This window comes from Zootoca vivipara, chromosome 15 (assembly GCF_965207765.1).
Source record: "Zootoca vivipara chromosome 15, rZooViv2.hap1.1, whole genome shotgun sequence".
Classification (NCBI taxonomy): Eukaryota; Metazoa; Chordata; class Lepidosauria; order Squamata; family Lacertidae; genus Zootoca; species Zootoca vivipara.
This window is the reverse complement of record NC_142598.1, coordinates 11292076-11319440: the sequence shown is the minus strand read 5'-3', so window position 1 is coordinate 11319440 and position 27365 is coordinate 11292076. Positions and strand designations below refer to the sequence as shown.

At 42.5% G+C, this 27365-nt stretch overlaps 1 protein-coding gene across 10 annotated transcripts in view; it reads right to left on the bottom strand.

Moving 5' to 3' along the window:
• DNM2 (dynamin 2) overlaps window positions 1-27365 on the bottom strand; it is a 60810-nt gene extending 33445 nt beyond the window's left edge. For 4 of the 10 annotated variants that reach the window (XM_035141253.3, XM_088658842.1, XM_035141255.3 and 1 more), the window contains exons 1-10: window positions 26942-27365; window positions 13012-13085; window positions 11374-11523; window positions 10781-10984; window positions 9172-9270; window positions 7371-7531; window positions 6227-6369; window positions 5177-5312; window positions 4015-4082; window positions 2682-2820 (exon numbers count right to left, since the gene is read on the bottom strand). In XM_035141253.3, the coding sequence (XP_034997144.1) occupies window positions 2682-2820; window positions 4015-4082; window positions 5177-5312; window positions 6227-6369; window positions 7371-7531; window positions 9172-9270; window positions 10781-10984; window positions 11374-11523; window positions 13012-13085; window positions 26942-27102 (1335 nt within the window). In that variant the 5' untranslated portion in view covers window positions 27103-27365. Of the gene's footprint in view, window positions 1-314; window positions 454-2681; window positions 2821-4014; window positions 4083-5176; window positions 5313-6226; window positions 6370-7370; window positions 7532-9171; window positions 9271-10780; window positions 10985-11373; window positions 11524-13011; window positions 13086-26941 lie in introns of all 10 variants that reach the window. The other 6 variants (XM_035141254.3, XM_088658839.1, XM_088658840.1 and 3 more) reach the window with 3 other exon arrangements.

Sequence of the window (27365 nt, the reverse complement as noted above, 5' to 3'; positions counted from 1 at the left end):
CTGGACAATTCAACAGTCTGATGGACATCCTCAGAGAGGATGTAGCTGCCCACCAATTATTATTATTTTTGTATTTTTATACAATTAAGTGATTTCTACTGAGATGTAAACTGCTTTGATAATTTCATGAAACATAAAAGCAGTATTCAGATAATGAAAAAAGGATGGCAGCTGCTGTGGCCCTGGCTCTGCTCAGGCACAGACTGCCCTCACTGAAAGCATTCAAACTTCCTTTTAGCTGAGCACCGCAAGTAGCCATATTCCAGGAGACAGGGAGATGGGGAGGGGAAATAAAAAGAGTAGAGACTCATTACCTTCTCTGCACACTTTTTAATGACCATGGCCAGCTCTGAGACCACCAGATCAACACACTTCAAACTGGGCTCTTTGAGCTTTATAATCTGTTTTTTCACTATAGCTTCAAAAGCCATGTCAGGTGTGAAGAGCCCCGTCCTGCACCATGCAGAAAGCGCGAACAGAAAGGAGAGATTCCGAAGAAAAGCAGGAAAATAAAAAAAAGTGACAGAGAGGGGAGAAAGAGATTCAAAAAGTTAGTAATGTGCAAAGGAAAAAGCAGCAGCACTTCCTCAGGAAGATCCTTCTTGCATTGCCAAACTCTTGACAAGGAACTACTCCCTTCCAGGAGCTGAGCTGCTCAGCAGGGTTCAAATTAGCTTCAGGTACTTCTACAAAGGGATCCTGCCTGCCCCTTGCAGTATGAGTGTGCTTGGCAAAGTGGATGGAAACCGGTTTTGTTTTTCATAGCTCCCCAAGACTGAAAAAACAGGTCATGCTTGCTTCTTACTGTTCCCCGTTTGATTCTAGAGTATGAATGGCTAATATAGCAAGGATGCCACAAGTAATTTGTGGCACTCCTAAAGTGAGGCAGAAAGGCCTCAGGGTCAGGCTATGTCAAGTCAGGCACGCTCTGCCCACCTCTAGTGCTACTCTGCAGCCTGCTCGCCATCATGTTTGACTACAATCAAAACTCCCATTTGTGGCAAACGTGGCAAAAAGGTTGGCTACCATTGCACTAGTCTTCCATGTTCCGAAACAGTACTGGGCAGGCATCTGTTAGCAGATGGAAGGAGGGAGAAGTACACTTACAGTATTTGGTGATGGTTGCTATTTTCAATTAACATGTTAGTAACCTTGCAACCTGGTATAATTAGCACCTCCACTGAAGCTTTCAGCCTAAGATGCTAGAATTCCACAATGTGACTGTTGTAGTCAACTTGTGCCTGGGCTATACTAGGAATGGGGCTCACATGAATCAATATTCCTCCATACATAAAAACAGTATCTCTACTAACTTGTCAGGAAAACTGAAAGCCTAGCACCCTTCTCTCTAGCATGCTACTTCTCTATAAGGGGGAAATGTAATAAGGAGTATCCCATCATCTGAAGTGGTACAGTCAACAGAGACTGGTCATATACATAAGAATGATGCCTGCCTCAGCAATCAGCATTTAACCGTTCATTTCTGTTTCACTGGCTCATTTCACCTGCAAGGAATGACATTTTCCCTTGCAAGTGACCCTCAGGTCTTGAAAAACCTGGATTTAGGGTCAATCCTCTCTTGTGATGGTGTCCAAAATTGTTCCCTGTTTCACAGTTCTGCCACTTCCCTGTCCCCTGCTTCATCAGTTGCTGTTCAGACTAGGAGCCCTTCTTTGGGGAATGACTCCTTTACAAAATCCTTTGGAATCTGAATTCAAGAAAGCAGCCCAAACTCAGATACCTTGTGGGGCAGAAGAGAGATGCAGATTCTGCTGCATCAGGATAGTGGGGATTTGAAGGACCTTGGAGAGCAAGTGCTGGCTTCTTCACATAACAACAAAAGCACACAACTGCTTTGTCAGAAACGGACCCAGAGTCCTACAGCATACACCACTGTAACAAGCAAGCAATGTAAACCGCTCTTAAGGGCAGCACCTTTGCTACTCTGCTGAAAATCAAAGTTCTTGTCCAGAGGGCACACAATCAGGCAGCATGATCCTGGAGCCTCAGTTTGTACGCCCTGCTGTCAATTTCAGCAAATTAAGCAGGGGAGAAGCTAGCTCTTTGACAGGTCAGTTTTTCAATATGCATGTAGATGGGACAACCACACTGAAACAGTGAAACGAATTCCCAACAGATGGCCTTTAGACTGGAAATGGTTCATTATGCCAATCAGTGCATTTGAAGCTAATTTGCCCAAACAGCCGCATGACCTTCTAACAGCCATGACTTTGCAAAAAACCTGAGGGAGCGGTTTAAATGGCAGATCAAGAAGCCGTGCACTTAGAGAAGGGCCAAGATCCAAGAAGAATCTACCCACAGACCTAGGCAACCTCCAGAGAGCTAACAGCAGCTTCTGTTTGCAGGCAGAGGATAAAAGCAGGAGAAGCTTAAAGCACAGACCAATCCTGCTTGCAGTGAGCCACAATTTCAAGACTGTAATCTGGACCATGTTGTAAGACAGCTTCACATTTTTGTAAAAGCCTACGAAACTTGATAGTCTCCCCTGCAGAATAAACCCCAATCCCATTTTAACACCAGCCAATCAGGATTTTAGAAGATGCTTGTAGCTCTTCTTGGAGGTTGTGTTAGGCAAGTTGAGCAGATTAGAACAGTGCAGTTTTGGCAGGTTTCCCCAGCCCACTCAGTAAGGGCCAGGCTGCCTCCAGCTAGTTCAATACCTTACTGGTACACTGTCTAAATGTATTGATTAACTCCTGAATAACCAGGTCGACACATTTCAGACAAGGCTCTTTCAGCTTCACCAACTGTTTTTTCACAATGGCCTCAAATGCCAAGTCTGGTGTGAACAGCCCCGTCCTAGTCATCCACACGCAGGAGAAAGGAAGGCAAGACATGGCAGAGAAGAAAAACAAGGAGGGGAAAGAGAACAGGTTTAAAGACTGGCAACATTCTAGAACACAATTCCCTCCCGCAACTGTTAAAACCTTCCACTGCATCAAGCCCTCTCCCATTTAAATAATAAAGTTCAAAAGGTGGAATAAGGGCATCAGAAAATGGAAAAAAATGTTGATGAGACAAAAGAGGGGAATGGACTCTAGTCTTTGCTACAGAAAGACATTTTTGCAAACTGAATTCTAAACTGTAGGTGTTTACAGAGGGTTTCTTCTTTCTAAGAAGCTTTTTATTCTAGATCAAAATGTGAGACAGGAGGCAGATAGGCAAGAAAGGAAATCGCGACAAAAATTAGACAAAAGAACACCCCCACCCACCCACATAATAGTTAAGAAACTAAGGACATTGACAAGAAAAAGGATGGAATAAAAGCTGGCCAGGGTAAAGACATTACAGATACAGGATACTGGGAGGGGGGTGGAGATAAATAGAAGTTGATTGTACTTGAAGCAATGGATCTTGTGTGCTATTGCCCCAAAAGGATAGTGTCTAAATGGAACTGTTCATTCTTCAACAGAACTACAGAAACTCCTGGCCTATACATCCTATCCTGAGCCCATTCCATATGGGCATTAAAAGTCTTTAGTCCTAACAAGAGTTCAAGTTTAGCTATGCACAGAAGAAGCCCAAGGTATCTCAAAAACATGTCTCCCATTGTTGCATCCATAAACAAAGTGAAATAAAGGGTGCTGAAACTGGAGGGGAGGGGAAGCAAAAGCCACCAATCAGAAATGCTGTGCTCTTTTGTCTGATAAATGAGTTGTGCTAGAAGTATTTGCAAATTGATGTACAGCCCTGGACTTTCTCTTTCACTGCCTCTCACTCAAATTCCTCCAAGCAGAAGAAGGGTCCTCCCTTTAGGCTTAGTAAAGTACCAGGCACAGTGACAGGGTGATCATCATTCTGTTTCCTTTCATCTTCTCAGTGACATTCTTCCTTTTGACTTGGGCAGAACAGGAACCACCATCAGTAGAAGGGATCTCAGACCAACTCCCAGCTTGCCTTAGCATCCCAGATAGTTATCATTACATACAGTTTATCAGTGGAGAACAAGATAACACTGTGCTGCATTGAATCAGCTACTGTTCCTATACTTGCCTTACACCATGGATGTTTTTGATTGCATAGCTGATTTCTCGTCTCAAATCCTTCTCATCAAACTCCATCTAGAAGACAAAAAGCCCCCAATGCTAAAGCTGGTAGAAACAGGAGAAACAAAATTGCTGGTTGATCACAAAGAGGGGCCCTCCTTTCTTCTTCAGACACTCGCACCTTAGAGAAGCCATACTTACCAAACACCTTAGAGAGAACTTATGCAAAGATCCAGGATACAAATTATATAGTAGCCAAGAAAAGTGTACTTGCTGAGGACCATTCTCCTCAGTAGGAGTGCATCCTGGATCATGCATCTCCTGTGATCCAACCCGAAGGGCAAGTTCTGTCTTGGTCTACTGCGAGTAGAGCCCCTGCATTTCACAATGGGACAAAACTGACATCTATGTGAAATGTCAATTGACTACTCACTGGTAAACAGAACACTCTGTCGATTGATGGGGTGGGTGGGTGGGGTACTTAATTTTCCCAGGAACTTAACTGTTTTTTAACCTTAAGATTGCTATTCCTGCTAGTGTCTGTTGCTACATTTTTCCTACTACAAGGGAGTAGTCAACTGTTCTCCAGACCTCAAACCTACAGACAAGACAAGGCCATTTAACACACAACAGTGGTGACCGCCAGCACCAGAGCAGCTAAGCAACAGTTCTTGTGCCTTTTTAACTTTGGATGATTAGATAAGATCTTCCAAAGCGGTCTGGATCATCAGCCGAAAGCAGACACCTGTGGCTTTGCTCTTCCCCAGCAAGCAACAGTACACTCCTATGCAGGGGAAATGTGTCTTACTGATTGCCAACAGTGGGTTGAAAATACAGCAGTACTCTCATATGCACAGCTATAGCCTTCATAAACACCATACTTAATCACCAAACTCACAAACTGGCACAAAGTAAACACTAAAAAGGCTATAGATGAGAATACTTTTTTGCAGAGAAAAGAAAGGTCCAACTGTCACCAACAGAAATCAGTCTCAAGAGAGGGATGACTCTTCCCCCAGGAGAGGTGGCAAAGAGGAACCTGCCTGATCCTTCCAGTAGGGGACATTGTCTCTATCAGGAATGTCCTCCAGCAGCAACTTGCAAATCACCCCAGGAGGTAAAATCCCATGTCTTTTACCTTGACAAGTTCAAAAGGGAATGTCTTTTACCTTGACAAGTTCAAAAGGGAACCTTTCGTGGAAGATGCGGTTTATTCGGGCTCCGCCTGATAGTTCTAACGTGTCTACTTGGTCCCCGGAACCTTCAATCCGCTTCTCAAAGTCCACAGCAAACTGTTGGACCATCCTACGCAGATATAAATTAAAACCAATTTTATATATAAGTTTATATACCAGTAATGCCACAGTCTGTTGAGTGAGCAGAAGCCATTATCAGTCAATCGGGAATGCAGAGTGAAAAGTAACACTTTTTACTTGATCAACTTCTTTTGGCATGTACATATGAAATCTAATTCTTTGCCAGGAAGCTTTTAAAAAACACATAGTAGGAGATGACTTTATTTGGTACACTACTTCGGCACACACTACACTATCATTATCACAACAATAAAACTTTTTATGCTGCCATCTGAAAACTGCTTAGAAAAATCAAAACATGCAATTAGGCTGAAAAACAATAGATTTGATCATAATATATTCCATTATAAAAATGTAAGATGTTAAAATACTCGAACTTTGGCCACCAATCTTGCCAAGATGATCAAGTTCAAACTATGGACAATGTTTCAAAAAGGATTTGCTGCTCCACAACCATGCTACACAAAAATACCCCTCCACATGCACTTTACGACCAAATGTGGAATGTAAAAGAATGCAAAAGTCACATGTAATTTGTGTATCCTATACATCCAAAAGGATGCTCTCTGCTATGCATACTTTTTTTCCTTATGCAACATTGTGAACTGCAACTTTCACATAAATGATGCCTTATAAGTAAAAAATGAACAGAGGAAGCACACTGGATGTTTGCCACAACACAGATATTCAACTAAGTTTTACCCAGGGTAAACTCACTGAAATTAATAAGCATGACTAGTTAGGTCCATTAATTTCAACAGGTCTGCTCTGAGTAAAACTTAGTTGGATACCACCCTATGCTTTCATGCTTCTCAAGATGAAAGCTAGCCTCTGAAAGCACAACACAACAAAGGAAGGAAGCTCCCCATGTGAGAGGCACAGCTCAATTCAGATTTGACCTACTGAAGCAAGGCTTTCGTTTTCCGCGTAGGGTCATCAGGGCGGAAGTTCTTGTATTCCTCCACTTCTTTTTCAAGGGACAAAAGCTGGCTCTGGAGTTTGCTACGCAGTGATGGCAGAGTCTCCCGGATATGGTTTGTCAATTGCTATGGAAAAAAGAGAGCAATCATTTCATATCAACATCATTATAAGTAGTGTTGCTTAGTGCTGAACAAAAGCAGCTTTCCCTTTCAAGTCAGCTAGGTTGAGGGCTGTCTAGCTCTTGATCAGGGGTGAGTTGTGGTGTGATGGAACTGTTGTTGTTTTTTGCCAATTATTTTTATTGATTTTCCAAATCATTGCCAAATTAATTCAATTTAATACAATTTTCCAAAACCGGCTTCCCATTCTCCATATATGATATGTCCAAGATGAATCCCTATTGCTTTTGTTCTCAATTATCTCTAGTTAACAAAATTCCAGTATTTAACAAAATTCTTATCCATCAGCTGCCCCTTTGTGGTGTGATGGAGCTCTAAACAGCTGTAGGCTGTGATTCTTTGGTATATGACCCAAGAATGCCTAAATCCCCATCTCAGCCTAACAAAACTGCAGGCCCACCACCTAGGTGAACACCTTATCCTTCTTTCTAGCACCAAAATCCTTTCCTTGTTGCCCTTGCTAGGGATAAACAAAGTTAAAAGAAAACTTGGCTGCTCCCAGCATAGCCCTTTCAACCCTTCCAAAACAGGCACTGGCTTATGGAAACCATCTACAGGTCTTTTCCTGCTTCAACAAGTTTAATCCATATTCATCTGGAACAATTCCACGGATATAACTGTATATGATGGGAGATTAGCATGACTACATACATATTTCATGTCAGCAACAAGCTGATACCTGAAAAAGAAATAAGCTAAAAACCAAAGACCCTCATTTCTGCTCTCCCCTGTTTCTTTGAAATGTTTAAACCAGCTATAAAATGAAGAATAGCAGATTATTTTTTCGGTAAGAAAAAGTATGGGGAGAGAATCACATTTGGGGTGAAAGGTGCCAGCCACCTTCCTCCATAATGTAACACCTCCACAAGGTTTAAGGGGAAACAGTGATGTTCAGGCAATATTAAAGAGCCAGGCAAAAGAGCCAGGATGCCGCAGGAACAGCCTACCTGGTTGAGCAGCTTCTGCAAGTGCGGGGTTCCCATGCGGTCTGCCATGTGTCTGTAAGCAGGATGGGAAAGGAAGAACTTGCGCTCAGCTGCCAATGCTGCTCTGATGTCCTTCTTACCATCAATATCCTTCTGGCTCCGGTTCACAACTCCAATGTAGCCTATGAGTGGACAGCTCCATATATTAGTTTTTTGCCTTATAGTTCTGCACAGGAGCCCAGTACAAATGCAGAGAAAGCAGCTAGGACACAACAGGGCAACCACTGCAGAAAGCCACATAGTTGTAATGGTACAAAAGAAGTGGGGAATCCTAGCTTCTACAACAATCCACACTTAAAATTAAGAAGGGCCTATTGCTCCTATTTTAATTGAAAAGACAAGAAGCCATGCAGAGATAAAGTGGGACATTCAACAGCCATTGGCTGGAATTTTTACACTCAGCATAGTTCTTTCCCATGGAACTTGGCCTCACACCCTGATGTCACAAGTTGTCTTCCTTAGTACATGAAAGCACTGTGACTCAGAAATTTACAGAAATCCATGTGGTACAGCCCAAATAAAAAAGATGAGAATGTGCCTATTTTGCACCGTTTATTTCAAATGCAGAACTGTGATATTGAGCAGCATAGCAAGCACATTCATTGAAGGGGTAATCAAGAACCCACTCTTGTCAGACTCTGAGCTCATGCTGGTGAGATGAGTCATCTCCTACTATACACTATACAGACTTATACAGAGATCAAATCTGGACAAAGTTAATCAAGTTAAAATCTATCTCCCTAGAGAGTTCACAGCTGTTATGTTAACTGGTGTGTACGTTCCAGTTGCCAACTTAGCTATGAGGTCTCTGCAGAGCTTTATCAGCAGCCAGCAAGACAAGTATTCGAAAGCTGTGCACATCATTGCTGGGGATTTCAACCATGCTAAACGTAAGACTGTGCTCCCAATGTTCTATCAGCATGTTAAATGTGACGTTGAAGATCTTAGTAAAGACCTTCACCAATTGATCTGCACAGCCCCTCAACACCCTTCCTGTGATACCATCAGGTCCAGCAGCCTTCCTCGGATTCGCTATCCTCAATACCTGTCTCACCTCATGCTCCATTACAGTGAATGTGTGGCTGAAAATGTGTTTTGTGTTGTTGTTTTTATGGGATAGCATCTAATTTCATTGTAATTACACAATGACAATAAAGAAATCTAATCTAGTCTAATCTAAAAACTACAGGATCACAATTCACCAGGGTCACAAATTGGCTCTAAATGCACAACACTCAGCTAGGATCATCACTAAGGTCCCTTCTACTGTGCAAATTGGAAGTTTTCAACAGGTATACGAAAATATATGGCTCCAACCACTGACCGCTTCCTGCCCAAAGAGGGGGTGGAAGAAAGAATCTGATAACTTCATGTCAAATGACAAGCTTTGTCATGAAGCTTGGTCGCAGATCACGTCCCATATGCATCCTGCTGACACTTTGCACCCATAGATGCTAGGAATAAAAGAAAGCTGATTGCCAGTAGCCCTGTACACCTGAGTGCTTTAGAAATGCTCTGGATGACAAAGGGACAAGACAAACAGCAAGCAGACTTCAAAACTAGCTACTTTCATTTGCTTCTTCTTACCCAGAGTGCACATTAAATGCACACTGCATGGTGGTTTGGAGCCCAGGTACTTCCTTCCTTTAAGCCTGATTGGCAAACACTCATTTTATTCAAGTCTATGAATCTGACCAATGCTACAGTACTTGAGTTCATTCACACAAATACCCATCAGTTATAAGTTTTAATAGCTTTCTACCTCTCCGCAGAGGTAGAAGTTTGTTCTCCAGAACATCTCTTGCATCAGTGCCTTCATCCATCAGGTCTAGTTTGGTTATTACCCCAATAGTCCGTAAGCCTGAGGGGGGGGGAAACAGAACGGCTGATCAACAGATGATCCAAATATTCAGGTGAGAGATCAAACAAGTTATCAGGAGCTATAATACATATTATAATAAATGATAAGCTTGGCACCACAACTTTGCACATCAGAGTGATTAAGGCTTTTGTAAAGCTCTTGATTTCTTTATTTTACTTCATAATGCACAGAATCAGTCAGTAGTCAATGTTTATTACAGCAAACAGCCAGCATATCAAACCAGAAATTCTGCATAATTCTCTACATAAACCATTAAAACGACTGATATGGGGTTTTAACAGTCAATATACTAATATACAATACTTAAGATACAGGTCCAGCGGAATAAAACACCATAAAATAAGAGATTTAACTAAGAGCTGTAGCAGCAATATCATCATCGGAGGGCAGGACAAATTGTTATAATATGTTATTCAATAAAAGAGATTTACGTTTAATAGCTAAGGTGCAAAATTTGGCCACAGCATAGGATACTGAGCTCAAAGAATCTTCCAGAAGGAAATTGCGTAATGTTTCGGGGGGAAATTCCAGATAATATTGCAAGGGTGTGAATTTTGATAATAAGGGTAAAATGAGTCGCGATCGTTCTTCACTACAGAATTCACAGAATAAAAGAATGTGAATAACAGATTCCACCTTGTTGGACATGCATGGACAAAAGCACTCTTCAATTGGTATACGCAAGAATTTGCTGTGTAACACAGCTGAAGGCATCGCATCAAATCGGGCTCTGGAAAAGGCCCATCTATGAGATTCATAAGTAATATTGGATAGATACAGGGCAGCTGCCAGATTAGGCCAAGATTTTAGACACCTGTAGTTCTTAGGAATTAAGGCATCTTCTTTTTAATGCACATAATTAATTATTGCCACCAAGGACATGAATTATTCCATCTTGTTCTGCCCTGCAATTTTAAGTTCCAGTTGTCCTAATCTTATGGTTTCTGCTACTATCATTCTGTTCCCAGGATCCTCTAGAAAATTCATTTTAAAGACCAGCATTTTAGCAGAGAAAGGTATCTGGCACAGGGCCACAGAAAAAGCACATCGGCACTCAGGGCCGTCTTAAGCACCCCTGGCGCCGTGGTGCAATGGATCCCTCTGGCGACACCCCACCCTGTTTCCCAGAGCGGTGGGCGGGCGCAGCGCGGCTGCCACAGGTGCTGCTGCACGGCGGGCAGGCAGGCAGGCACAGTGCGGTTGCCGTGGGCGCAGCTGTGTGGCGGGCCGGCCGGCCAGCAGGCGGGAGCAGCTCGCGGCGCCCCCCTGGCGGGCCGGCGCCGTGGTGCCGTGCGCCACCCAGCCTGGCCATAGGGCTGGCCCTGGACTATTCTACCTAGAATGATTTGGGGATTCCCAATTATTTCAGCTGAGAAGCTCAGAGTGAGATTTTGGAGACCCTACAGTATTCTGCCATGGAATTGTGTGGAATTGATCAGTGCAACAGGTGAAAGGGGGGGGGGGGGAAATGAAGATTTTTTTTTTTTACCTTGTGGGTCAACTTCTTTGGCCATTTTGAGAGCATCTGAGTTGGCCAAATCCATGTTGGCTGGAGTCACAGCAAGAATCAGGCTACTATCTCTGCTGATGAATTGCAAAATCATATCTTTTATCTGGTACTCAATGTCCTGGGGTTGGTCACCCACTGGCACCTTAGTGATACCCGGAAGGTCAATCAAAGTCAGATTCAATACTGAAAAGAAAAATGAGCACAGTGTTAAGAACTTCCTTTTGAGAAGGTCATCAGGTTTTGCTTTGTGACCTCAAGGAACTTTGCCAAAGTCTTTTTATACAAGGATGGAGGGAAGCCATTAGGGAGATCTAGCTAGTTATCCTCACAACTGTAAGACCCCAAAGCCTTTTTTAACCATGATAATGCATCTAATGCCTTCACATCCTCCTACAGCTCAAGCTATATACAGACTCTTACTCCCCAAGTACCACATAAAGCCATAACTTTCCTTTTTACTGGATATTTCCAGTCCAGGATACTTTAGTAGTCCAGTAGCCCTCAAATATATGTATTCAGTCCAGTAATATCTGCTTTTAAAAGGTTCATCCAGAGCACAAAACCACACCTACCATGTGGTGAATACACCCTCAGGTTAATGGGAACAGGAGAGATGCCTTTATTTGTTCCTGTAACCCTGTCTGTCTCCGCTTCAATCTCCTGTCGGACTTCATCAAAATCTGTAAACTTCTTAGACTTGCAGTGCAAAAATTCTGCATATTCTGAAAAAGAGAAAACACTTTGTCAGATTGGAATTCACACCTCTGGAACACCTTTTGAGGGCTCAACTCAGGAGCTGTCACTGAAAACCGCTTTTAACTATACCAAATGCTTTATATTGCAGGCCTAATTTAGTAGGGCTGCACTGTATGCTCAGCAGTTTTATTTTGTGAGATGAAAATGTGAGGGGAGGGGGAGACACACTATATTTTCTAAATTATGCAAATATTTATTGCCCGTTTACTGGGTTATGTTACCAATGTGCTGCTGCTTTGGTCCCAAGGGATGTGCCCAGAGAGGTCCTCCATGGTGCCCACATGGTCCCTTCCCCTTCTCCTTTCCCTGCTGAAACTTGGCTTGAAAGAAGCACTTCTGCCGAAGCCAGTACAATAAGCCAGTACAATAAGGAGTGTGCTTGCTTGTGGGATGTGCAAGATGCCCAGGACGATTTGCCCAGTTTGCAAATGTGCACCCAAAAGCCCCAAATGGTTGGCAACTACTAGATGCTTGGTCTCTCAAGAGGGCCTATCACCACCCCATGACACATGATGTTCTGTTGTTCAACGTGTATGACGGTCATAACCCTAAGAAAGCTCTTTAAAAACCCCACAGACAACCTTCAATAGACCGCCAGAGTTGCTCCTGTGCACCTCCACCAAGCTAGGCAGACAGTGCACAAGAAAGGGCAGAAAGGGGAGGCTGCTACTGCTGTGCTGCAAGTTGGTTTTGCTTAGCACACTGGCTCAGGTAGGTGGTGCCAAGGTGTTCAGCGCAGTTCCTGCGAATGATGAACTGAGCAGCCAACCCTGGGCAGCGTGAGGAGAGATGCTATCATAGTCGTGCTATGCACTGTTTGTTGAGCACAATGACCCAAGTAGCTGCTGTTTGTCTTAGGTCAATCCCTTTGAACAGGGTGGCCCAGGCAGCAGCTTAGTCTTGACTGCTGCATGACATCCCCAGGTTACTTCATCACCCCATTGCCCCCCAATAATCATTCAGAGGAAGTGCAATCCCATCTAGAATAGGCAAAGTTTCTAATTCTTAGACCTGGAAACTACTCACTCGCAATTTCTGTCTTAGGAGGATTGAGTTTCAGCTTATTGGCCCATAAGTACAGCCAGGCACTGGTTCAGCTTGAACACAGCCTCTCCTCACTCAGAATACAATTCTAATACAGTACTTTACAAAATTGATTGATTCATTATCCACATTTGTTTTACAAGTCAAGTCAACGTATTCAGAAAAAGCATGTCCTTTTTTTTTTTTACCAAAGCATAATAAATGACTTAATAAAGACACTGGCTTGGAAACATGTTAAGAACACTGAAATATAGTCCCACGAAGACATAAACAATGCTAGTTAACCAGAGCAAATAAAGATTTCTGCATTCTAGAATAGTCACAGTCAAAGAAGAAACCGCACACGGACATATCAGCATTTACACAAGGACTTGGGTCACTCTTCAAATACAATGGAAAAAACCACATACCTGTTTTAGAAAAGATAAGCTGAAGAATGAGGGGACGCCTGGTAACAATTCCAGATCCACGAGGCAGGAAATCCCTGCAGAGTAATTTTACAAGATAATGTTACTTCAATGGCATAAAAAAGATACTGCAATTATGAGGACTGACAAACAGTACTTTTAAAATCCTATTCTGGAACAGCGCACTGTTCCAAAATTATGTCCACAGGATCTAATGGCCACCTCAATGAGAAAGCTGGCACATTTTGTAATAACATAGAAAGGAAGACAATGACAGTTTTATGAAATCGTCAATGTGGCGTCCTCCATATGTTGGTGAACTACAGGTCCCATAATCCTTGACTATCGGTCATGCTGGCTGGGGTTGATGGGAAGTGGAGTCCAAAAGTATCTCAAGAACATCAAGATGGCCACCCTGATGTATGGGAATGATAATGATAAATACTGTACAGTTCAACATGTTGTTCATTGTTTCCACTGTTAATGACAGTTTGTGCTTAGATTTATATTTTAAATTAGCAAATATTAAGAGTTGGTGCAATTGCTGCTGCTTCCTTAACTATATAGCTAGTACATGGAGGCTCAGAAGCATAAAGAGCTTTCTTGGATGAAGCAAGTGGATCTGGAAGGTCTACGTGAGACCTTGAGATATCTGATAGACATGGAAAGACTTTCAGAAGTCTCTGGTAGCAATTGAGAATTCCTAGCAACTTTACCAAATTAGATACATACAGATTTCTAAATGGATGCTGGGACAGAATTTTGGACAAGTCCTCAATTGTTTGTAAACATACAAAAAAGGCACAAGCGTACAAACACCAGGCTTTCTATTTCCTGCCTTCCTTTTGTGGTATGCAAACAAACTCAATTTTCTCCTGCCACCTCAGCCAACAGCTGCCCCTATATACATGAGTCATAGAAATACTCCCCAAACACCTGTGATGCTATTAAAACATTATCATAAATCCATCTTTTTTTCCTACACTGAAATTAAGCTCTTAATATGTTAATAAAATAGATTTGATACTCTTGTGGGGGGGGGGAGAGACTAAGAATCCATGTGTTTATCAAGAAGTACATGCCCCAAAGCTCTGGAAATGTTTGTCTTCCTAGCTAGCAGAACGCTACTTACACAATGCTTTGAAAACGTCTGGGCTGCATTCAATCTCCCATTCCCACCATTTCCCAATCTTAAAACCTCTTGCTTTTTGTGTAACTGCAGCTCAGTTTGTTGAAGCCTCCCAAAATCCACACACACTCAAATCTGAAGAGGTTTTTAAAAATGCAGGATAAAGAAATCAAAAACATTTGATTTTAGTCATTATTCCCTGCTGGTCTTTCGTGTCCTAATAAAGCAGTGGTTTTAAATTATGTTGCATCTGTTAGCCACCTTGCACTCCAAACTGGAGAAAACATAGGCTATGACAGCCCTGTACAAATAAATGAATGCTGAATGGACCAGTGCAGTTTTCTTGTTGTTACACCCATGAATTCAGAACACAGAACCCGTTAAGGCCCCATGAAAGCATATTTTGCTCTAAACCCCAAAGTGTTTTGAGACATTTCCCCTAGATAATAGACTCTCCAATTACAAAAACAAGAACAAAGCACTTGGCAACTTGCCTTGGGAGTCACTCCCAATCCTCTCCCACTGAGTGCATAGTGTCCTATGCAGATCCATTGTGAGAGACTTTGTTACCTAAAAAGACATGTTCCTGTTGCTTTCTAGTCATGCTGACGAGACTACCGTTTTCATAGGAAACAGGAACCAAGACTGAAAAGGTTCTATGATGTATGATCTTCATTTGACCATGAGCATGGGATCCTAGTTAGTGAAGGCACTTTTAAAAATGCATAATTTCCTAAAATTATTCGGCAGCAATGAATGGATATAAATTTGCTCAGTCAGCACATCAAAGTAAGTGCAAAATAAATGCACAAATCACTCCCACTTAGATCCTTCCCTAGCATGAGTGGGTGCAACAAACCATGAGCCTTGGCTTAGCATTACTTCTGAACTGAGGATCATGGTTTGTTTCATTTCATTTGTAGCAAAACAAACTGTGATCCCCAGATGCAGCACTAGTCATGGGTTGTGTTTTTTTGCTCCATTTACATATTCGTGGTACGGTAATTAAGATTTACTGAGACATGAAAGCATAGCCACCATCAAACTTGTGAACTAGAATGGATACAATAATAACAGTTTAAATCAGGCTGTAATTAATTTCTCAGATGGCTATCCCCAGGAAGCTGATTTTTGTTAATGCACATAGCAATCCAGGCATCCTAAAATTATATTTAAATCTAAAAGTAAAGGAAGTAGATGCTACAGAGTTGTCATTTCTCCAAATATTTTCAAGTAATCCAATAAAAAATTCTAAGTAAAGCTGTGTGTTTGAATATAACATTTAAATCACACTAAGTACACCTTACTAAGTACACCTTACTAATTTCCCCCCTTAATATATTTTAGCTTTCTTTACTAAGTATTTTATTTTAGTATTTTAACTTACTTTGCCTTATGTTTAAGTATGGCTGTGCATTTTTCTCAGTTTTACTATTTTATCTTTTGTAAGCTGCTTTGAGGTTGCTGTTTTTTCAAACAAGCAGTGTATAAATTTCACACTAATCAAAATAAATCTTTAAACATTTACAAGGAAACAGCAATTCAATAAACTTGGTAAATCAGATCTCAATTAATTTGCAGCTACAGAAAAGTTTCCAATTCTTTTCTTCTTCTTCTTCTTCCAGAAATCCAACATAACCAAGTTGGTGATGGCTGTGGTAAGTCATCTTCTTGGAAAAACAAACAAACCACAAGCACTGGTTTATAATGTTAAGCTGGCACTCCAGTTCATTTTCTCCCTGCTTTGGGGGGGGGGAGAGGAACAGGGTGGGCACAATACTGTATTAGCATTTGTGTTTGTTCATGATAAACCATAGCCTGGCTTGCCACAAGGTGCAAACCACAGTACTATTACACTGACTGGGCAATGTCCCTTTGTCATGAAATCCCAAGTAATCCAAACTTAATTTAGGTTTTTGTGGAATGTTCTGATAATTCTTGGTTTCATTCAAGCTAAAAGAAAAATGCTTATTGGTGGCCAGGAATGTCTGGCAATGTTTTATTTAATGGTGACAAATGGTTGGGAAATATAAAGAGATCTCTCTGGCATGTCTGGAAGGAGAAACCCATCAAAGATTGGAAAAGATGGTACGCCTCTGCCACCTAAGGGAAGGGGGCTGATGGTGCGTGTGGGTAAGAAATGGAAATTTTACAATAGAGACCGAGAAACATAAAAGCAGAGATAGCTGACAGCTAGTTGTAAAAGAAGGTGGCTTGTAGGTACAAATATGTTTCTCTGTGATCTGATGTGGGTTAGCAAATCTGGTGCTTTGTAGGAATGCATCAGTTGTGTTGGGTTTCAAAAGGCAACCAAATACATATCTGTGTAGACAGACTATGCTGCTTGGTTTCTGGCTATTATTATTAATAATAAGCAAATAATATTTTGTTGATACTTTATTATATTACTTTAATTTTTTTATTTTACAATCCCATTTAACCTTCAGAGTTGTTAGCTTAGTAAGGGTAAAGGACCCCTGGACGGTTAAGGCCAGTCAAATTCAACTATGGGATGTGGCGTTCATCAACGCTTTCAGGCTTAGGGAGCCAGCATTTGTCCACAGACAGCTTTCCAGGTCATGCGGCTAGCATGACTAAACTGCTTCTGGCACAACAGGACACCATGATGGAAGCTATAGCGCACAGATCTGCAGTCTGAAGAACTAGTACCAAGCAGACCCTCCAACGAGCCACCCCATTATCAAGATATTAAACTTTAGAGCAGCTTTATACAGGTCTTCTCTCTGAGAACGACTGCATACTTAACAGCAGTCTGTATAGAAATCAATTATTTCAACATTATGTACAAGGAAAAACATCTTAGTTGCTTCAGTCACAACAGCGGTCTTCTCCAGTCACTTGGAAACTCTCAACCAAGGCTCTCATTTAGGTGGACTGGGGAAGCTGCATGGGGGGGATGAAAAAAAGAAAGACTGTCATCCCTTGCATTCATCTATTTTAGCAGAAGGCAGTACCTTGGTTTTAGTTCTTCTTTCCACCCAGTGAACCTGCAAAGACTCTCAAAAAGTGTAGGGGAAGTTTTTAATGTTTGATGTTTTATTGTGCTTTTAATATTTTGTTGGGAGCCACTTAGAGTGGCTAGGGCAACCTAGTCAGATGAGTGGCATATAAATAAAAAAAAATTATTATTATTATTATTATTATTATTATCATCATCATCATCATCATTATCGTTGTCGTCGTCATCATCCTTGCCCCTGAGAAAAGGAGACCGGCCAAGTGTGCTTCCAAACTAGAATCAATGAGCCACTGTCTCAACGAGATGTTTCTCTGGGCAACCACAGTGGAGGCCATGGACCAGGTGCCATACTGAAAAGCATCCAACAGAGCATCTGCCACAACAGCAGAAGCAGTTCTTTTAAAAGCCATCTTTGACAGCCTAGGACACATACATCCCTTGTACCAAGCTCCTCCGAAAAAAACTCTAGTTGTTGCTGTCCTAAAAACATGATTTCCACAACAGTTCACAGTCCTTCTGGTAAAAACGGCATCCATTTAAAACAAGAGCAGGCTCAGCACGACTCTCTTAGTCTCAGGGTTATGGGTTTGAGCCCCACGCTGGGCAAAAAGATTCCTTCATTGCAATGGGTTGGACTAGGCGCTGTGGAAGGTGGGGCCAGGACAAGCATCTCCCTTCCACCCTACACACTTAAACACATACATACTCTATTCATACTCACAAACACCTGTTCTTCCTTCCCCTATCAAACTTTAATTGATTGATCTGCTAATTAAAACTTGCAGTCCTACTGGAAACCATTTGATAAAAAGAGACAAGCTTTTAGCAAGCGGACACCAAAGGGCATACATTACAAGACAGGAAGTACAACCACAGTGAGTCAGAGGAAGAGGCCAAGAGTCCTCTGTTGCATAATGCCGAAACAATTGAGCCTTACAATATTACTGACAGACAACTTCAATGGAGGTCAAAGGGTAACTTGGTTTGGTCATGAAGGAGAATGCTGAAATACATATGTATTCAACAAAGCTTCAAGGCACTAATTATGCAGTGGCTTTAACAAGTGGCTATTTCATGGATATAGAAGGAAGCACGCTGAAAATAAGAAATAAACAAAGCTGTATGTAGCACTGAAGCCAGGCTGTCACTGCAGTAAACACAAATGGCAGCGTTGACAAGCCAAGGGCGTTTCACTCAGAGCACCAAACAGGAGTGTTATCCTATAACAAACTCATTTTCTGAGCCTGGCACCTTACATAGCCAAAAATGTCACCATCCATGCAGATAAGGAAGGTTTCAATACACTTAACAGGCTTAAGAAACCCCAAGACTCTTAAAAGTATAAAATAAACTTGGGGGAGAAAAACAGAAGTTATTGATGTGGGATAAAAACAAAAGTAGGCCCAACAAGGATGTAATATACTCAGTGGGCATAGAATGCTTACTGACTGGTGTTGGGGGGGGGGAGAAAGAGGGCATAGTTGGCTGGCCTCCTAAATGTGTTTGCAATTCGTTGCAGGTTCCACTTATCTCTAGAAAACTTCAGTTGAGCAAACTTGTCAAAGGGTCATTTCCTCACCCGAAGTTCCACTACTGAAATGGCTCCATGAGGCAAGTACATGCAAAGCAACTCAATATTTGTAGTGGCACATTTCAAAATAATTAAGACCACCAGCTAATCTAGCTGTTGTTGCCAATGATTCATTCACATGCTCCTCATAACTGGCCCTAGCCATAAGCCTTTCTGCAGTATTCTTAATCAGCTGTAGTTTCCAAATACAAAGGCAAGCCCCACATAATCCGTGTTGCAGGGATCCAAATAAGATGAACCCACAGTGTACGTGCCATGATCTCATGCTTCCAAGAACCAACATAGTTGACACCCCAGCCTCAACCCAGCAAAGTAACCTTAGTCACTACCAAAACCTGGGTACAAAAGTCCGAGAGATTCTAGATATACCACACACACACCCCAAATCATAAAATTGGCAGGGATCCCAGGGGTCATCTAGTCCAATGCAGGCATGATTTATAGACTCTTGGGAATTCACTACTTCAGGGATCCTTGGTGGGGATTTGTACCCTTCCTAGACAAAGACAGACCGGGGAAGCAGTAACCCTCCGTGTGACCATGTGTAAGCTAATACCACTAAGCTGCAGTTTGGTTGAAAGATTACATCTGATCCCGAGGCACTGGGTGTTGTGATGAAAAAAGAACTTGGGCCCAGGTGTCAGACCTGGCTCTAGGAAAGGTGGTAAGACAAAACAGTGGCAAAGACAGCCTGTAGTCAGCAAGACCTGGTCTCCTAGCTATCCTTTCCTTCAGCCAGCGCTAGATGGTGGCACGCAGGCTAAATACCTGCCCAGCATTTCTCATATCACCAGTTCTATCCTGACATCAAGCATACTACGTATAACAGGGCTGAGCTCCACCATACAATGTGATGAAGAAGGGAATGCAGGGGTCAGCAAACTTTTTCAGCAGGGGCCCAGTCCACTGCCCCTCAGACCTTGTGGGGGGCCGGACTATATTTTGGGGGAAAATGAATGAATTCCTATGCCCCACAAATAACTCAGAGATGCATTTTAAATAAAAGGACATATTCTACTCATGTAAAAACACGCTGACTGTCCGCAGGCCGGATTTAGAAGGCGATTGGGCTGGATCCGGCCCCAGGGCCTTAGTTTGCCTACCCATGGAATAAAGTAATACAATAGAACCATGAAGAGCTAAATTGACTGAAATTGAAACTTAGGTTATCCCTACTTACATTGACTTAGATAAGCATCTTCAAAAGTTGGCCAAAGCTCTGACTCAAATCCCTTGGACTGTCTGTTCCTATCCAAGGATGGACAGAGGCATCTTCTTGTGGTGCACAAATGTGCTGTTAGAGCACAAATGTGCTGTAGAGGTCTCTGCTGGTGGGCTGTGCAGCATTGTGCTCAGCCGGCAGTCACTAGCCACAGAAATGTCATTCTGGGAAGTACAGTAATGTTTGCCAAAAACTCAAATATTCATCTTTTTTGGCCCAGTGGAACCATTATTCTGTAACTGCTGATGCTTTACCACAAGTTTATTTCTCTCTCACCTGGTTCCTGCTTCTTCCTTTAGCTACCTGGCAATCCTAGCCAAATCACAGAATAGTTTTTATAGGATGATATCACAACACTCTGCAGCCTATCGGGGTAGGTGCATTTTGATGTTATGAGAGCTGGCACACTAATTGAAAGAACACAGCAAGCGTGGCAATGTAAATAAATAGGTGAACTTTCTCATACAAATAGACAAAAGGGAACATCTGGCACTGGCAAAAATGTTCTGAAGAACAGTGAACAGTTTTTCTCAGCCATAAGAATTCCTGACTAGTCTGCCCTAGCAGCACTTGCCACCCTATCACACACAATTATTGCTTATTATGCAGTTCCATTTCCTAGAGGAAGTGACCAATCCACTTAAGAAATTGAACATACGAAACTGCCTTATGCAGAGTTATACCAATGGTGTATCTATGACCTAAGAAACATGAAATACTAACAGCTCTGATCTAGACACCAAAGCATGAACACAAACACGATTTACAAGTTTTATCTGTAGCAACTAGGCTCTTAAAAGATTACATATGAAGGTGCCAAGTCTTAAGCAGTAATCATCTGCTAAAGCGGTATCAAGTAATAGCACTGCTGACTGTGTACAGCATGAGTGGTTCACTGTTTTCAGCTCGAAGTCACAGTGAAGTTTAGCTAACCTTCTAAAAGCTGCATAGCAGTGATGTGGATGTGACCAAGTGCAGCACTGCAAATAAAAAGCAAAGCTCTCAACTTAAGCTTCAAAATCATCTCTTTTTCCTCAGGGATGACACCACTGCTAGTAGAGCACAGACCTTCATGCAATGCCACCATGTCAGAAAATGACAACATGGTTTTTGCAGGGTAAGTTGAGAGGGAAAGAAAGGGATGTCTTATTAGGGAAAGGGTTGCTGAGTCAATGGAAGCAGTTGTAGATTTGCCACCCCTGAATTAAAGAAAATGTGCACTGTCTCAAAATGGCAATTACCATAATGGTACCATTAATCTTATGCCCCAGCCGCTAGTTACAGCCTCTGTAATCATCATTGGTTCAATGATTCATCACCGGCCCATGCAACAGGGACACTTCCTGAACACTGTTATGTAGATATATAATGATACTGGTTTACATTGGAAATCTATGGACTGCTACACATCACTACACATGCTTCCCGCTTCCACCGAGAACACACCATAAAATCTACTATCTATAGGAGGGGTGGAGGACCTCAGATGTAAGGGCCACATATGGCCCTCCAGGCCTCTCTCAAAAGTCTCCCCAAATCACACCCATCATTGGCTGGAATGTGTCCTTGAACTCTGAAAATGCCTCTTGTCTGGATGAAATGTTAGGAGAGCATGAAGAAGCCTAGTGTAAAAACAATTCACATTTGTTGTTTTGTCTTTGGCCTGCCACCATCAGTACATGGCCCTTGGAAGGCTGCCCAGCAGGGAATATGGCCCTGGGTAGAAAAGGGTTCCACCACCTGGTCTACAGCCAAGTCCTAAGGTACAACCACATGATGATTTATACGTCCTACCCAGTCACTTAAGTAAAAAAGCAAACCAACAACATCAGACTGTTATCAAGGAACAATTTTCTGCATGATAGACAAAAAGAAAGGAAGTGACGAAACACTTGTCAGCAGTAGCTTCCAGATAAAACCATTACAAAACCTGCTGGAAAAAAACTGAGGTCTGACACTTTTAAGATGAAGATTCTATGAAGACATTCTCTTTGAAAATTCAAAACATTTGCTATGTATTTGTTGTCCAATGCATTCAGCATCCAACAAATTGCATTCTACAAAATGGAAAAACTTCATGGAGGCTGAAAGCCAGTTAGTCCACAAGGCCAAGCTTCCCATCCTCCTGGCTACCATTTTACTTTAAACAACCAACCACAGAATATTAGCAGGGCACTTAAAATACAAAAGAATGATTTTCCATTGTTGACAGTTGTATCAACAATGCTACTTACTAGTAATGACCTGCTTCCTAGAATAACATATTCTTGTTGACCCTATTCAATTGTTTTATTGTGTTTCCCCATTGTTTTTAATTTGTATGTCACAAGCTGTATTGAACTTTTGGGAAAACCTCCAGCAAAAAGGTCACTAGCAAGGAGTAATAGGAATAAGAACTTTTGCGGCAAGAGTATAGACAAGAAAACGTTATGTAAATTTAGCGCACACTTAAAATTTGGATTCAGATATGTATGGGGAAAGCACTACAGAGGCCCCAAAAGTATCCCGTACCATGTTATAGTCCCTTTTTGCAATACATTTTCCCAGATCTCTAACTGTGTTGCATCATATCAACTGAAAGCAGAAGAGGCTCTCCTGTTTGTCAGCATCAATATACACTCTGACAATGACACCTATTCATGGAAACATCAAGACAACCCAAGCCTGCAACCACCAGAAATTTCCATTAGTTACAACACGTGTTATGAACATGCTTGGGTAAAGGATAACCTAAGCTACCACATACAATAGCTTTAGTAAACTGAAATGACTTTAGTAAACTGAAATGTTTTATTGCAGGAGAGGGAAGACATATCTGAGTAGATGTACTTTTTCAAAAGCAGGTGGGGATTTGAGGCTTTGTTCTACTTCTCTGACTTCATGTTCCACCTTCATGAATCTGACTGCAGATTAGTTATTGCAGTTTTTGGCTTCACTGTTGAAATACAGCATTAATAAATGCAATCTCACCCATTAGGCTGCATCCCTCACAACTGTTCACAGAAGAGTACATGTGGTGAACTCTGTGATAAAAATTCACACCAAGCTGGTTTTCTAAAGACTCAGGTAGGTTCAGATGCTTGCTTCACATCTTCCAGAAAACCAGATACTGGTCTCATGTCAATATAAAATGTGTTATGTGCAATGATTATGGCAAGGAATTCACTACTGGATCAAAATATACACCCAGGATTATAGCTGTTTAGTTATTGGTAGTGATTGACATACAGTACAGTATATTAAAACACCAATTGCACTGAAAAATGTTTAAAATAGTTTGATCACTGCATTTCCTCATGGGCAAAATGCAAAAGTAGGAGGGCAATGTATGTAATTTTTACATTATGCTACACTCATCCATACTAAAGCCAGGTTTCTACACATGCACCTACATCAAGGCAAACAAGAGTAATTATCATACCTCAAGGACACATTCTGGACAAGCAAAACACTCAAGGAAAATGCATAACAGCATTAGGGAGGGGACTGGAGACATGGATTGGGGAGAGATGGCCTAGGAGGGAGTGTTCAATCTGGCTAGAGAAGCCTGGACGCCCTGGGCAGAAATTCCCCACCACCACTTAAGGCAGTTCAAATCAGTGTTCACCAAGCACATTCAGACCAATGTGTGCTCCCTTTCTGTCACAATCACATTTTGGTAACATTTTCTACATATTCAGGTAGGTAGCCATGTTGGTCTGATGCAGTTGAAATAAATAAATAAAAATGTCCAGTAGCATGTTAGAGACCAACTAAGAAGTGTGCATGCAGGTATCTGAAGGAAGTGTGCATGCACACAAAAGCTTATACCCAGAACATACTTAGTTGGTCTCTAAGGTGCTACTAGACATTTTATTATTATTATTATTATTATTATCTACATATGAATGGGAGTGAGGGGAAAACAACCCCTGAGATATAGCTCCCTAATCACAATTCAAAGCAATTCCTAAATGGCAAACTGTAAAGACAAAGCAGATGAAAAGCAGCTAAGAACCCCCAAGGCAGAAATTTGTTTATCATAAAGTTTCAAAGTTAGAATCCTCCAAGGTGTGAGGAGGGTTATCTCTGGGTCCTCAGGTAGATATTGCACATCAAAATTAGTTGCAGGACAAAACAAATCACAGTCATTACTATTGGTATCATCATATGAGAAGGTATATCTTAACTTATTTGTTACAGAAATGCTATTGAGCAAAAATATACACTATGAATTTGTACATGGAGCTATCAGTCACTAATATTTAATGCAAGCAAAACACCCATTATATGTTGGGCAGGGTAGCAAAGATAAGCATAAAAAAAACTCTTTCTTAGCCTAGGCTGCTCTGCTCCTTATCAGGGGTTAAAAGTCAACTGTCATTGTCACTACTAATCCTCAAGTACCATGGAAACATGTTTCAAGGATAGGTAAAAATGTCTAGAGTAGAATATTACATCACAACAGACCTGTTTGTGGTTTGTGGTACATTGAAATGGTGTTGTTTGCTGCAACAGACTAACAAGTCTACTGCTTAGAGGTGATTTTGCTTAGAACATTTTGTGTAACAGACTGTCTGGCACAGTAGTCTATTTGACTGCACCATGCCATGCGACATCCATAGGGTGTGCAATCGGCAGTGGATTAATAAATGCTCAGGGACATGGAATGAGGAATCAGCTGTCAAATAGTTGTTTTTGATGACATGTTTTATTTTCCATATTTCATTTTATATTTTATGTTACAGATTACTCTGAGTCTTTAAGAAAAAGTGGCTTATTGAGCAAAGTAATTCTGTTCTTCAAATAACTATCCTATCAAGACAGCTGTGAGACAGAGCACAGGACAGAACATTTAACCCAAATGGCACGGCTCAGTGCAACCTAAGGTACAGAGTATATGGCTTTGCTAAAATAAATCCATTACATCCCAGGCCATAGCAGGCCTACTACCGGTATGTAATGGCTTAGCTAGTGGTTAATAAGATGTTGTGCATTTATTTCTGAAATTATGGATCACTTTTATGTATCTTGCACACAAAAATAAGGAACAACATTCATGTTCTGAATTCCAAATATATTATGCAAGAGCAAAAGAGGGAAACTTGTTAGCTGTGTGTAAAACTAAGCAATAGCAGAAAGCAAAGATGTAGTCTGCGAGACTTATTGCTAACTGTTCTTTATGGCACAAAAGTGCACAAGTAGAAGGCCGACATAATACTGTTTTACATCCTTATCTGTGAGACCATTACACAGAAAGCAGAAAGCCAGGTGTAACCTCCCCCACCCTTACAAGTCATAAGCTGTCTAGCAGCTTGAGATTTTTTACATTTAGCAATACCCCCAAAGAAACCTGGAATCTGATGGGTTTTCATGCAAGAGGGGCTGATGGATGTTACAAATCAGGTAAAGATCTCCTAGGAAAGATGCTAAGTTGTAAATTTGTTGCTATTGTTTTTAACCAGCCCTCCGACCCTATGAAGGGCAGGTAAACAACAATAATAATTATAATGGCAACAAGAGCAGAACCACCAAGATTGTTCTGCCCGTTTCAAGTACCACCCTGCAGTTTATCTTATTATTTTACTTATTATATTTATATACATTTCAACCAAAGATCACAGGGGAGTGTGTGTGTGTGTGTATTTATATTATAACACATAGTAACAAACAACATACCTCCCATCCACAGTTTAAAAGGCCATAGATTGTTTAATTTGCCAAAGGCTTGGTAGAAGAAGAAAGTTTTTGCTCCGGCACCTAAAATATGTAACAATTGTACCAGGCAAGCTTCCCTGGAGAGATCATTCCATAAATGGGGAGCCACTGCAAAAAAGGTCCATTCTCGTGTTGGGAGGCACACAAAGAATGACCTCATATGGTTGCAGGGTCCAGGTAGGATCATATGGGAAGAGGTGGTCCTTGGGGTATTGCATTCCTGAATTGTTTAAGGCTTCATAGGTCAAAACCAGCACTTTGAATTGGGAAACTAATTGGCAGCCACTGCAGTTGGGTCAGGATCAATGTAATATGCTCAAACAGTCTTGCCCCGATGAGCAACCTGGCCGCCGAATTCTGCACCAGCTGAAGTTTCCAGACAGTCTTCATTGGCAGCCCTACGTGTGACACATTGCGGTAATCTAACTTGGAGGTTACCAGAGCATAGACGACAGAAGTTAGACTACCCCTGTCCAGATCCAGGGGCACAGCTAGGCCACCAGCCGAAGCTGATGGAACGCACTGATGCCACCTGAGTCTCAAGCGACAGCAAAAGATCCAGAAATACCCCCGAGCTGTGTACCTGCTCCTTCAGAGTTCTAGTTACAGGTAGGTAGCCCTGTTGGTCTGCCGCAGTAGAAACAAAATTTTAAAAATCTGAATAAGTGTGCATGCACACGAAAACTCATACCAATGACAAACTTAGTTGGTCTCTAAAGTACTACTGGAAGGAATTTTTTTATTTTGTTTCTGCTCCTTCAGAGGGAGTATAACCCCATCAAGAGCAGGCAAGCTCCCCCATAGAGGTCACCGGAGCACAGGCGACAGAGTTGACCCGGGACAACCCGGAAAGGTTGGGGGGAGGGCAGCGCGAGGATTCGGGGGTACAACCCCTCCCCACACTCGCCCAGCAGAGCGGGAGGCGAGAAGGCAGGTGGCCCACACGCCGGCCATCATGGCCCCAGTCGCAAAGCCGCCTTTCACAAGGGCCAGGCACGCGCGCGACCCCTTTCGGCTCCATGGGGCAGAGAGGGGTCGCGGAGCGGGGAAGAGGCCCTTTCCCCCTTCGCCGCACCCGCGGAGAGGGGCTAGTTTTTGGCGGGCGAGCGGGCGGCTCTTCCCGGGCCGAGGCCGCCTCTACGGCAGAAGCGGGCTGAGGAGAGCGCGAGCCCGGCATTCTCGGAACTCATTTCCGCAAACTGCGCTGCGCGCCGCGGGTCTGCCTAAGGGAACCTCCCTTGCGCTGTTTGCGTTTCCCTCTCTTCCTCCCCGCAACGCCCCCCCCCCACACGCACGATTCACTGACGGACTGACCGGCCGACGAAGTTCTCGAGGACGGAGCTCTTGCCCGCGCTCTGGCCGCCCACCACGGCGATCTGCGGCAGGTCGAGATGGCAGCTCTGCCCGATAGAGCTGAAGGCGTCCTGCAGCTTGTTCACCAGCGGGATGAGCTCCTCCATTCCTCGGTTGCCCATAGCAACGGCCTAAGGTGGGAGGGGGACAGGTCCCCTCCTCCTCCTCCTCCCCCCCGCGCGCACCTCCCCGCTTCCTCTCACAACCCCAGGCAACAACCACCAAAACTTCCCCCCTCGGATTCTCCTCATCCGGCCTCGGAGAGGCGACGCCCCGCCCCGCCCTATTTCTGCCGGCCGTTGCCGGCTATTGCTCGGAGGGCCTGTCACTCGTCGGTCAGGGCCAATAAGAAAAGCGAAACTGTCGCCCGTGGGCAGTGGTAGGG